The sequence below is a fragment of the Pectinophora gossypiella genome, unplaced genomic scaffold (assembly GCF_024362695.1).
Source record: "Pectinophora gossypiella unplaced genomic scaffold, ilPecGoss1.1 Pgos_65, whole genome shotgun sequence".
Taxonomy (NCBI): Eukaryota; Metazoa; Arthropoda; class Insecta; order Lepidoptera; family Gelechiidae; genus Pectinophora; species Pectinophora gossypiella.
In genome coordinates, this window is record NW_026063275.1 from 150,730 (window position 1) to 164,644 (window position 13,915).

General features: G+C 39.7%; 1 protein-coding gene across 2 annotated transcripts in view; it reads right to left on the minus strand.

Annotated features, from left to right (window-relative positions):
- Positions 1-515: 515 nt before the first annotated feature.
- The window catches only part of LOC126381591 (moesin/ezrin/radixin homolog 1-like), a 33,343-nt gene continuing 19,943 nt past the window's right edge, over positions 516-13,915 (minus strand). For both annotated transcript variants that reach the window (XM_050031056.1, XM_050031055.1), the window contains 9 exons: positions 9,993-10,115; positions 9,591-9,761; positions 9,097-9,308; positions 8,403-8,663; positions 7,901-8,006; positions 5,057-5,191; positions 3,359-3,505; positions 2,824-3,048; positions 516-2,464 (listed from right to left, as the gene is read on the minus strand). In XM_050031056.1, coding sequence (XP_049887013.1) covers positions 2,300-2,464; positions 2,824-3,048; positions 3,359-3,505; positions 5,057-5,191; positions 7,901-8,006; positions 8,403-8,663; positions 9,097-9,308; positions 9,591-9,761; positions 9,993-10,115 — 1,545 coding nt within the window. In that variant the 3' untranslated portion in view covers positions 516-2,299. The remainder of the gene's footprint in view (positions 2,465-2,823; positions 3,049-3,358; positions 3,506-5,056; positions 5,192-7,900; positions 8,007-8,402; positions 8,664-9,096; positions 9,309-9,590; positions 9,762-9,992; positions 10,116-13,915) is intronic.

Genomic DNA, 13,915 nt, shown 5'->3' on the forward strand with positions numbered 1-13,915 from the left:
AATAAAATAGCCATCTCACTGATATACAATCCGTTTGACTTTATTGGTCAATGTAAAATTTTAAGAGGGTTGTTTAAATTTCTATAAATTGTATGCCTGTCGATTACGGGTAACCAATCCTTTCCTTTTTGACGGATAAGAAAATGACAGGTATAACTTAAAATAAAATTAGACGGTGTGTACTGGAATCAGCGCCATTATATGAAAGTAGATTTATTAATTCGAAAATTGTACTAAAGAGCATCACACCCTATCCGAACAGTGTATATACTTCCTGTCTGTATGTTTATGTACAAAACATTTAAATTTGGTCAGTAGGAATCGATTTGTTCGAATTGCAAAAGTATGTACTCGCGCACTCGTGCGATTAAGTCAGTCAACTTACAATGAAAATAATAATTAGGCTAATAAATTATTATTTTACAGGTATTTATTATTTTCTACAATGTTGTAACTTAAACAATGAAATATGTAGAATAATTAATAATGTTATTTTTACACAAAATAAAACTCAATTTTATTTACTTAACGTTTTATTGGAAAAAAAATTCATCCTAGATTGAAAGGCAACATGGTATTGTATAATTTTAGAAAATAATGACGAGATAAATAGCTCAATACTGGTGTGGGCCCCGCGGCGCCGGCCGCGGGCCGTGCGACGGATGGCACAATGTTTCAACAAAACGCGAAAATATTGCAACTATTTATAATTTTATCGAAATCGAGTAAACGCCACCGCATTGTAACTTATGGAATGCCTTTTATTACTTAAAAAATAACATTATACACTTCTTATAAGCATACAATTAAATATTTTAGTAGCTATTTCGAATTTTGTTCAAGACGAAGAAGTAGGAATAGATTTGAAAGGCCGACATGGTGTGAGTTTAATCGTGGCATCCTCGCGCTGCGCGAGCTAGGCGAACTAAAATACCGACTACACAAAGTTATATAACATAATATCAGCATAAATTTACAGAACATCAAGTATTAAACAACGAAGAGACTGATTCGGAAATGATAATTACACTTGAAGCTCTAATTCAACTCCTATATCTAAAATATAAATGATTATAAAAATAAATAAGGGGCAGCGCCCCCTCCCTTTCACCCCACTACTGTTCCGCTCAGACACTTCGGACATCATTTTATTAACTGTTTTTGAGCAATACTCGCAAAATTTAAGTATCATCAAAAATATTGGTGTTTCACACGACATATTTATTGAACGTAAGTCAGTCTCGCTGGTATTCGAAGTGCTCTGTCCTCCGCTACTCATGAACACAAGTGACCCGCTCCCGACACATCGCCTCCTCGACACTAGACACTCGGTACGATACATACAACACGTATCACTAAATAATCAACAGGCAAACTATAATAAACGTATCTACCACAAATAAAAAAGTTACTGCATAACTTGAAGCACACAGCTCTTTAATTTATGACTCACGTGTTACTCCCGATATAACATTAGTTATAGAATAAAATCCAAATCGCTTAAAATTACAATAAAACAAACCTGTGTGCCTTATGTCTGATTTTTGCGTTGTTAAAATGTTATCGTAGAACATGATCCCTGCTAGTACGATGTATACATATTCGGTTATAGCACATTATGGTCTAAAATAAAATTACTATTAAGTAATAATCAATATTTACATAATCCCGACTACGACGGCGACGAGTCCGCTTGTTCGTGACACACACGTAAGCACCAGCGTTCCACTTCACTTGTATAATATAATGCGACAATCTCTTCACGCGGCAAAGGTAATCGTTTGCCTGGACGGTGTATAAAAATGTAAAAATACTCGATCTCCTACGAAAAACATCTATCATTGTCATTTACACGCCGGTCCAACACAATCGCTATGAGACAATCATAACTTTTACAATGCAACATATTCAACAGGAGTTTAAGGGTAATAAAATTCAAAACAACGTAACATGCTTTTGGCACTTAAATGCATTCGGGTCAGGTGAAGCGTTAGACCGTGCGTGTCGCTCGAAACAATTATAACCTTTCTACTGGTGTCGTAAAGACTATAATTGTGTACACTTATCCATAGCTTACATTGTCTCGAATAACTTTTAACAGACTGTCGAAGTCTATAAGGGGCTATTTCTCACGCCAATTCTAGACTATTTGGGAGTTGAAAAGGTCTCAGCACCTCGGGATTTAAGTGTGTATTATTTATGCTGTATGTGTTTATTGTCAACTAGATGGGTTCTCATTAAATCCTTCGGGTGAGTGTTCAGCTCGCAAATAGCGCGTGTTGTGTGGTGTGCGGTGTGTTTACATGTTCTCGAACTGGTCGACGCGCCGCTTGGTGTTGCCCTTGCGGATCTCGCGCAGCGTCTTGTACTTGTCGCGGCCCTGGCGCACGTTCTCGCGGTGGATCTTGTCCATGGCCGTCTCTTTCGTCTCGTCGCGCGACTGCGCCAGGTCTTGCTTCAGCGCCTGAAGGGAAATATAACGGTAAGTATATTGGATATGTATAACAGAGAGAAGAATTAAGTTGTACCGGTTGAAGTTGACGATCTCTTGCTGCAAGTGAATTAAAGTTTGAAAGAAATAAGAATCAATTAGTCTACGAGTAACTTAAAAAAATCTTGCTTAAAGTTGTATATAAGAAAAATTCATTCTAACCGTACGCCACCTAACGCGTAAATCCGAGCGAGACGCCGCGCGCTCTCCCCCTTACTCTTTACGGCTATTTAAAACTAAAGTAAATCCTAGAGGGGGTGAAGTCGACGCCGGGTACGATTGGTGCGGGGCGGAGGGTTACCGTCGTATACGTGGTGTAGTGGTGTCGGTACCTTGAGCTGGTTGTGCAGGCGCTCGTTGCGCTCGGCGAGCGTGCGGCGGTCGGCCACGGGGTCGACGAGGTCGTCGGGCGCGCGCGTGAGGTCGCCGCCGCCGCCGGAGTCGGAGCCGCCGTCGGAGCCCGCGTCGTCGGCGCCGCCCGCGCCGTTGCCCGCCGCCTCCGCCACGTGGTGGTGCTGCGGGGTCGTGGCCGCCGCCAGCGCCGCCGCCGCCTCGTCCTGCCGGACACGTCACATATTACACACTTATTCCACCTAGTTATACGTAGAACTTGTCAAAGTTTACAATTACACTTCATCATTTTAGACATAAGGGAAAAAAATGTTGTTTTTTACGACTCTATGTTATTTGAAAACTTAAGACTTAGTAGTTGAAATGAAAAGGAACTCAACACCAAATGTAAAAATAAGAACTCAACACCAAATGTAAAAATAAGTTGGGTCGAAAGCGGTTTCATACATCTTTCAAACCGCCCTGTAGACGTCGAAATCTTCACGACACAGATTGTTTGTGTAATGAGCACCGTACCTGCTTGCGGCGCGCCTCCTCGACCTCCTCCTGCAGGCGGCGCGTCTCCGTGTCCTTCACCTCCACCTCCTGCTGGATGCGCTGCACCTCCTCCTGCTTCGTGCGGATCTCTTCCTCCAGCTTGGCGCGCTCTGCCGCTTCCATGTTCTGGAAACATTAATGTGTGATCAATAATAAGCAACAAGTCTTCTTCTCTCGAGTGGGTTCTGAAGTCATTGACCGACCTGATCAACCCTGGTGTCAGGGTTACTGTTGAGCCACCAAAGGCCCCTGACATGACTCATATAACGACTACACACTTATATAAATAGTGTCCGGGACTTAACGTGCCCTCCGAAGCACGGATCATCATACTTTCGGACAATCAATGTCCTAACCGAGCTAGGGATCACAAAGGGATTATTGTGATATGTTCCCACCGGGCTTCGAACCCGGTACCTCCGGATCGTGACCCCAACGCTCAATCACTGGATCACGGAGGCCGCAACAAGTAAAACGCTTGCTTCTTCTAGCGTGTGGGATGTGAGGTGGCAACTTTTTTGAATATAATTGTTCTTTTATTAAGAAAATCCTTATCCCGTCGGTGGCAAATGCCCGTTAAATCTAAAATTATTTTCCATTCGTTCTCCAACATTCACACACTTCCATTCGTTCGCAACCTCATTCATTAATCACTCGCATCAGACACGTTCACAAAGTACATCCATCATCGTTCAGATACAAACATACCTACATCCTTATCCATACTTCCCACTATAATACATAAAAATAAATATAACCGACCAATGTAAAGCGCTTGCCGTCTACGAGCACAAATACTATAAAAAAAATAACATATGACTAGGCTGTATAGGCTACGGTCCCTTTGCCTGTCCTAAGGACAAAATAACTAAAAAATATTGCTCTTTGAACTCAAGGCTCATGAGTATGGACACAGACAAATATAATTTCTGTAAAACCTTATGTTTTCAGTTAGGATAAAAAAGTAAAATAACATGTAAGTGTATTTTTTACCACAAGAACAAGTATAAGATAATATTTTACTAGTTATTTAGTATTTTACAGACTTCTTACCATATTTTATGTTGTTACTTTGTAATATTTTAAGTATTTTAAATAAAAAATAAACGACCAATTAAACATTCTTATAAAGTTTTAGTACCGTCGTGATCATTATTATAAATAAAATACATGAAGAAAAATATAAAATAACGAGTCGAGGCAAAGATCACGTAGCTCTACAGAAAATTCAATAGCATTCTACAGTATTAATGGAACGTTATTATTTACTTAAGTATTTCCGTAGTTAAGTATATTTAGTTACTTAAGTATTTACAGAGCCATATAAGAGGCCTTTGGCGGCTCGATAATAACCCTGACAAGCGAGCCTTCACACGCTTACTGACCACACGAAACCGAGAAGACCTGGGTAGTATACTAGATCAGAGATAAATTATGAACTTCTAATTACTTACTAAATAAAGACCGATCTAAAAATGATTTTTTTTTTCTATTTAACTTCATTATGAATTTTAATAAAGAAAAATGAAATAATATGTCCGGCATTTTATCATGTTTTTCTACGACATCATAGTGTGAATTTTCATACTAATACTGTAGTAACTTGTAAGTTATGTCGTTTCGTAAAAAGTAACTGATTAGACTGGTTGGAAGCTAGCTCATAAACTGTGTGTGTACCTTGGTCTCCTCGAGGCGCGTCATCATGGCTTGCAGTTCGTTCTGGCGTCTCTCCAGCTCCTCCTTGGCAGCCTGGAGCTGACGCAGCTGCTCCTCCAACCTTCGGATCATATCCTGGGCCTCCATCAGATTTGCCTGCGAAGGAATATGAAGTTAAAACAGCTGCGGACTGTATTTTGTAAGTATATATATGACAAAAAACATATTGGCATAACAGCGCATAATATTAGACTTTTTCCACAACGCTACTTTTTATAATATAAGTAGACAAGAAAAGGTTTTTGGAAATTCAACCTCAAAAAAGGTAAAAAACATTCAAAGATAACATCTATTAATCTTATAAACTGGAAGCGACAAAATTTGAATAAACATTACAATTGTAAAAATACATTTACATTTTAGTGTTCATTGCGTAACCACTATGAAGTTACAAAATATTTCTTACCGAGCCACATACGCACTCCGCAATGTACATTAAACATGTTATAATTATAATGTTTCTAAAACAGGACTTTGTCTACAATCAGGTGATCACATCAGATAGGACTCTTTTAAATTAATGTTCTGTTTCAGTCGACGTCTACGACATCTCTGGTTTGTGGGCGAATTTGGTAGAATAATAATACATTTACAATGGTTGATGACACTATTCTACCCTATTGTAACTGTAAAACATAACTCTCAACAGTTTTTTAGAACAAAAACGATTATGTAATCAAATCGACGATAAGCTATCCAAATAGGCATGACTTAAAATCCGTAAATATGAAACATAAATAGCCCATTGTTATATAAATATCGATTGAATTTAAACAATTGCCGCTTTTTCAGTCTTCCAAGCGAATGGAGGTTTGTAACGAAAAAGAGAGAACGACCCTAAGGTACCCTAATTATTGATTGACCCTGGTTCAAATTACAAACCGCGAAAAGAATATTCACGAATAAAAAATATATAAGCGGTGATCGTGTGTGATTAACAAGAAAAAAAATCCTGTTTGTAACACTGGTGTGATAACTTGGTGTGACTATGAGTCGGTAAGGGTATTTAACAGCCATGTAAAGTTCAATCAAATTAATTGATAATTCGATTCAATTTTGCTAGGCAGTAAATAAATAAATCAACTTATACCTACGAATAAATAGACTTATACACGCGTGGTACGTATCAGATAAAAAAAAATAATTAAAAATAAGATCTTAAAATAAGCTCGCTTTAAGCGATAAGGCCACCTTTTGCCATGTACTTAGTTAAGAGACTATTTGTAATTATTTCTTTTTATTTTGGTGCAATAAAGTGTATTTGTATTGTATTGTATAAAAAAATAAAAAAAAAAATCTTAAATTTATACGGAATAACTAAACAACAGTGTTACTAGGCCGTGTAACTCTAGTTGTCGGAATTGTTACTATATGGTAATTAGTGTGTAATGAAATGATGTTATGTAAACGGAAAGAAAGGCGTTGAATGTCAAGTTCAATTCTAATTAAAAAGTGTAATCTCGCCTGCAGTCCCGATCGGGGTGGGCAGAGTCAGAAAACAAAGTGCAGCTACACGTAGCATGGAGATAAATATATACATAAATAAATAACAACACACGACACGTTGACGTTATGTCTGCCCACTTACTATGGAATACGGGCGTAAGTTTATTACTTATGCATTTAATTGCGCGTGCGATGACGTTATGCAACTGGACACAATTAGGACAACCGAACAGTATTGAATGACAAAAACAATAGAAACAACGGGTTAAAAATGGAATATGCTTTTTTTATTTTGAATTGACTTGTGCTGAAAAAAATAGGATATTTTATGTAGAAAACCATTTGTGGCATGATTTATTGTGAGCGACAAATAGCGAGCACTGTGGTCTCTCACCCCGGTAGATGTATTCCACGTACAGCGCCTGTCAAAACTACGGACCAAAAGTTCACATCAAAGCAATCTGAAAAAGCAATATTGCTTTTTGACATTTGTTCGCATTGCGCACTTATTTTGATATGCTCAAATGTCAAATTGTTTTTTTAAATGAATTTCTTCGATGTGGCCTTCTTAACCCCCATGTGATAAACTAAGTTCCAAACTTTACTTCGAATAGTTCGGTGTGTCCGGGATGTGGCTTAGTCTAAGAGTGATGCGGGAAAAAAGAGAAGTACGAACAGTGTGACAAGGGTTGTGAACGATAAATGTTGCAGTATCTACCTGTGAGCATTCCATCTCTCATCTGGTGGAGAGCCTAACCTTAAATTAAAAGTGTCGAAAAGAAGTAGCTTGTACGAACAGTGTGACAAGGGGGGTTAAAAACGCCACATCGAAGCAATTCATCTCAAAAGCAGTTTGATATTTGCACATATACTAGTAAGTGCGCCAGCCAACAAATGTCAAAAGCAATATTGCATATTTAGATGAATTGCTTCGATGTTGCCTTTTTAACCCTGAAGAACTGTAAATGTCCATGTTAGCATGTACGGTCACGAGCATTAATATGTATACACTTTGGTACCATGTCACATTAACTTTTTTGACAAATTGAACTGTAAGTCTCACTAAATGTCAAAAATATCAGTGCGACAGAGTCCTAAAGTAGGTACATTATATGGCTCATGACTGTTACCTGTGAGCGCTCCATCTTTTGCTGCTGGTGATCATACTTTAAAGTTGTAAGACTGAATGTCCTTTTAATCTCCATCCAAATCCAATTGTTTACCTATTGTGTCTGGAAATCTAGGCCTTAGGATATTATGGAGAGTCTTAACCTTAGTTTAAGAGCGTCGAAAAGACGTGGCGTGTACGAACAGTGTGACAAGGGCTGTGAACGATAAATGCCGCATGTTAGCATGTACCTGTGAGCGCTCCATCTCCTCCTGCATCTGCCGCAGTCGGTCCTCGTACTCCTGTTGTTTCTTCTCGGCGCGCTCGCGGGCCGCAATCTCAAGTTGCAGCTTTTCTCTGTTTAGACAAAAATTGCAACTTAAAATCTATACATTTTCCAACATTTTATCAAATCTCTCCTTTGGCGACTCTATTGAGTCTAACTTTAATGCTACGGTTGATAAGATCCACAAAAGAAGAAGAGCTTTTATGTAAGTCATTTTTAAAATAATTTCATGTATTTTGAAAATTACTCAATGAATGTCTTATGAACAAAATTATAATTCAGTCTTTTGTTTAGGTACACTATAGCTTGATATGATTTAATACCATAGTAAGTGAATCAGTCAAGAGTATGATCTGAACTTGTACTTTTTATAACCCTCCTGCCCCCGCACGTCTGTCGCTACCCAAGACGCGATAGCTTTCACGGTCAGACTATTAGTATAAGTGACGATGCGATTCATCACTTACCTCTGAGCCTGTTTAGCGAGTTTCTCCTCCCTGGCTTGAGCCTTCATCTGCTGCACGTCGATGGTATCAGGCTTGCGCCGGCGCATGTACAGCTCGTGGTTGCCCATGCACAGCGCGAGGATTCGCTTGTTGACGCGCACACGGGGCGCGAAGAACACGAAGTCCGGCGCCTTCTTGTCGATCGGCTTGATGATGAACTTGCGGTCGTTGAACGAAATGTTCCGGATTTCCGACCACGGGAACCCGATTTTTGGGGTCAGTCTGTGAATAGGATAAATATTTTTATTTTATGTCTTTTGAAACAAGTCATTTTGAAAGGTCCGTATAAAGTAGGCATTATAAATTCGTAAATGTTACCTATAAGTGGAAAACAAATTAATATAGCCGACTACCATCAAAAACACGTGAAGCCATTGATCCCGGTTACTATTTACTGACGTAGTCTTACTAGACCCATATCAGGCATTTGGAGGCTCAATAATAATCCTGGCACCAGGGTAGGTCATCCACCGCACAAGCCACACGATAGAATATTAAAAACACAAAATCTTAGAAGTCTTTCCATCAGACATACTGTACCAAAATAAAATAGTTTGCTATACCAATGACTTAGAAAGAAAGAAATATGAGACACAGAGACATTATACGTCTGTCCGGCACTGAACGCAGAAGGCTTTCAACAATGTCAACGTACTTGTCATCCTTCTCGTAGATGTTGAGCCCTAGAGCGTCGACGCCGAGCCAGAGCTCGGTGTTCTTCTTGTTGCGGATCTCGAAGTAGTTGACGCCGTACATCTCGAGGTCCTGCGCGATCTTAAGGTACTCCATCATGGCGTCCTCGCGCAGCATGCCGCGGTGCTCCTGCCACCAATTCGTGATGCTCTGCTCCCACTCTTCGCGGGACATCTGCAAGTAACGTCATATGATTAAATGTTAATCCTATAATTATAAAAAATAAATCGTCTTCAGTTGACGTTATGAAGTATATGATGATGATGGTGATAAAAAGCAAACGTGTATATTTTTTGAATTATTGTTGCTTGAAGTTTGTATGTTATTCTCGGAACAGTCTGTGTTAACTAGTTGGAATGTTCTTTTGTGTCGTAGATTGTTTATATCTTCGGTGTTTGGGATTAGGCACTAGTATGGCAGCTCTATGTATGACAGTGCTGCTGTAGTGGTGCATACCTTGTGCTGGTCGGTGACGCGCTGCGGCAACAGACGGTCGTTGGCCAGGAAGCCGGCGCCGTGCAGCGCGGGGTTGTGGTCGCCGTGTCTCGCCTGCACCGCGTACGATGCGAGTAGCACCGACGTCTCCGGCGGGCAGTAGATCTCGTCCGACAGGATCGCGTTCTTCACCTGTGTGGGGAGGTTTTAATATAAATATGCTAACAAGCTAAATCACGAGTCTATCACAAAACGTCATGATGATGCCAAAAGTGACGATCTCATTGCACTAGCCAATGTTGCCCGACTGCTGGACAAAGGCCTTCTCTTCATCTCTCCACCTTTCACGATCCTTAGTGAACTGGAGCCACGCACTACTCGGGAATGAAACGTACTTAATATATTGAATCTTTTGTATTATACCTGAAGGTAGAAGAGCTTGAGTGTGATCTCCTGTATGAGCTCGTCGGCCACATCCTCGGGGTAGAATTTGGCGCGGAACTTGAACTGCAGGGGGTTCTCCTTCTTGACGTCCTGTTGCATCACCTGGAAGTAACACAAGGGGTTATACTGGTATTATATTCAACTAGTTCCCAGTCTACTGTATGTACATGTAAATATTTAGGAAGGTGCGACGCTAGAACTTAATTTTCAGCATATTACATTTTTCTAAACGAAATAGAGACCTTTTTATTAATAAATTAAAAATATAGATTATTATAGTAATAAAGAACTTGGTAACAGTAACATGAAAATAATAGCTACTAATTCAAAGGATGAAACAATAAAAAAGAAAGTAAGTACATATTAAGTTATAGGGTTTCACCTTATGAACAATATAATGTAGAGGACACTATTAGAATCGATTGGGACATCTATAGGGCAAACAAATACAAGCAAGACTAGACATTGAAATAGGGCAACCACACACGACATACCACACAGAATCGAGATATCTTACCCATCTGGAGAATGGTAGAGACCCTGACTTCGTAGAGTGCCCACACGTCCAGAGAAGCGTTAAAAAGGCAACAATTAATTACAATTCAGCGCCAGCGCGTGGCAACATTAACACCTCGGTCATAATCAATACTGGATTCAATATTGTGTTGATGTATTAATCCTGCTTTTGGAGACAGGCTGTTATCAACCGGACGGGTAAGCGATTAATTATTATGTAGAGGACCAGGAATAATACTCATTGGTAGATTAGAAATACACAATCTTCACCAATATAGTAACATTAAATAATAAAAAATAAAGTTTATTTTTCTCCTTTAGAACAGTTTACATTAACTTATTATGTATGTACGGACTTATGAGAGAGACAGGAACCCAAACTAGGAAGGTACTGTGTTTTGGGACACCTGGTCTTCACCACTCGGAAACAGCTCTTAGATAATAACTCAGATGGGAGTGTACTTTTTTTCCAAGCTTTGTTAATCACTTCATACTGTTTAGGGACGTAAATATGTTTAAATTATATGATCAGTCATGATATTCTAACATCACTACTTAGTTACAGACAAGTTAGTTCTAGCTTATAATAAGGAAAGTACCTAGAATTATGTTATAGATGAAAAAGCGTTTTTACGGCGAAAATCTAGTGTTTAGCAAAAAAAATCTGTAAGGTTTCACAGTACAAATAATCAAATGACGCTAACAATAATTGCAATTGCAATACTGACTGAACAGACAGCTCATTACTAGTCTTGTCCCCATTTTCAGTTGCAACTATAATTACTGTTCCAACTAGGATCAATTAAAGAGCAGAAAAACTCCAAATTAACTTAGTAATGTCACTATGTCGTGTCGAGGAGTCAACGCACTCATTAACTGATCTATTTAGCTCAGTTGTAAGACGCCTGGCATCAGACTTGAGTATTCCTTGCCCTTTTACACTTGTTGTTGGCATATTTGAAACACAGCACAATTTCTATTTACGGTAAATTAACTGCGATAAGTGTTGCTACATTAAACATTTTTATACACATTATACAGTGTACCACACAAATTGTTACAGTGCCGCAAAATCCGCCGAAAATCACACAACACGGAGGATCACCGTACACATGTTATCGTGTGTGTAATACGTCCATGAGATGCAAGATAAGATTAGCCTTGGCGACGCCGGCCGCGATAAATACCTATAATTATTATCGCTGGCTTATTAGTAATATTCTAACACATATATTTATATCCATGTAAAATAATCATTTAAGATAAAATGTGTTAGAAATTAGATTGTTGTCTGATAGGCGATTGGTGTTACGAAATTTTTTCATGTTATCGTAATCAGCCTATTTTAATTGACGCACAATAGTCAAATTACGGACCTGGCGTTACATTTGTCGACTAGAATAATATTCAGTGACAGACTAATACATCTGTTAACATATATGTAGATAAGTACGTTGAAGTTACAATATTCAAGCGAAGTGGCAATACTATTGGTATGACGAACGTGTCGAATCGAATCTCGTCGTGTTGACTATATTTGCACGTAGCAAATAACTTATACATATTATTGGATATTAGCGAACACTTATTTATGTATTAGCTTAGTAAGGGGGTGATCTCAGAGCCATTACCGATGTGTAACGTGTGCAGGAAACACGAAATTGCCTTATGTATAAAACGTGTAGGGAATTGTGAGGTCGATGAATTTTCCTGTTTGTTTTACCTACAGGTGATGATGACACAACCAGCGGAAATGCAAGGACATTACCGATCATACGGGGCTGTACAGGAATTCTAGAGCATACTAGGTGTAGGCTACGATAGATGAGAGATCGTGACGGTATTTAAGAGCAAGTTTCAACAAGCTTATCTTTTGACTGTGATTGTTTTATAACCGAGCTTTACTACGCTTTTGTTTATAAGTCTGGGATCATTAGGTTCTTTAGCAGGTTCTTGACCTAAATTCTTCACTGTTATAGGTTCTAGTTAGCTCTGTTGTAAGTTCTAGCGTGTCTACGTTCTCTAGCTGGTCGGATCCCTCGCTTACCAAGTCGTCAGCTCTATCGTAAGCGGTCTCCTCATCGTCTTCTTCAGGCGACACCAGTTTTTTGATCGCCGTAGTTATACATCTGGCCGTTTTTTCCACTATCGAATCCGGCTTGTTAACAACACAAACGATTCAACAGAATTAGAATATCAGAAATCATGTTTGTAAAAACGATGAAATGGTTACTCTAAGTGGCTAAATTGGATAACTTTTCCAATTTATCTTGATTTCATTCTGCAGTGAATGCCAGATTCAATGTCATGTTTGGATACAATTGAAATTTAGATCATCAACATTCCGTGATAGTCCATGATTAAACTTATCTTATTTACAAGCTGTAAAAGGTATTAAAATTAAAACGAACGTCAATACAAAAACAAATATAAATGTATTGAAACGATTCAATAAATCAGTGAAGCAGGTGCGCGCCACGCAGGTGGCTTCGTGTAGGTGTTAATGGGAGCGCTAAAATGTCCAGCATCCGACCGCAGAAATACATTCAAATATGAGGTATCTCCATGTCTGCACGGCTGTGAGCGACGTCTTAGGCCCCCGCCGAGGATTGAGCAACGCAGCAGCCAGCCGTGGGAGCGGCGAAAGTACGGTCGTTGAACCCACGCCCGCGATACCACCACAATCAGCTGTTCTTATGCGCGCATGCCAAGATAATGTAGCGTAATGCACTACGCTGATCAAGATTTCAACTTTGCACATAACGAAGTTGACATTTGAATGGACTGGGAACGGGATCCGGAATACATGAGAAGCAATACTAGAACATGGTGATGTCGCATTAACACGTTACGCGTACGTGATTACATCAATCTGGATTAGATGTGAAACTTGCGAATAATCGTGAGATATTTCGCCATCAATTCATTCGCACACGCACGGGGCAAGCTGTGTGGTGTGACAGAGATGACCATACTGCGGCGTCGCGTGTCGCTAACCCAGTTGCCGGACGACGCCATCGTCATGCCACCTTGCGCGACCCTTCTCTCATGTTGCTTGACACGATTACCAAGAAAAGTGCGAACGCGATGTGAATTCTCTTAGATGAGAATTGCAGAGGAAAATCAATGTTTTTTTCCTTACCGATGAATGGTTACGGATGCAACATGAGCCAGTTAAAATGTAGGTGCCTTACGAGGTTTACCCAATCAAGAGGGGGGTTACCGAGAACCTGTTCCGAGCGTTTAGATTACGAATCAAGATGGTTCGGGTATTAGCGTTTGGAGGGCACGCAGGTGTGTACTGCAGAGGAGACAGACAAGGTCGTCACCAGGCAGCCGTTACGCCACTTTCTCCCGTCTGTGCCACGCCACGGCTTGTACCATAT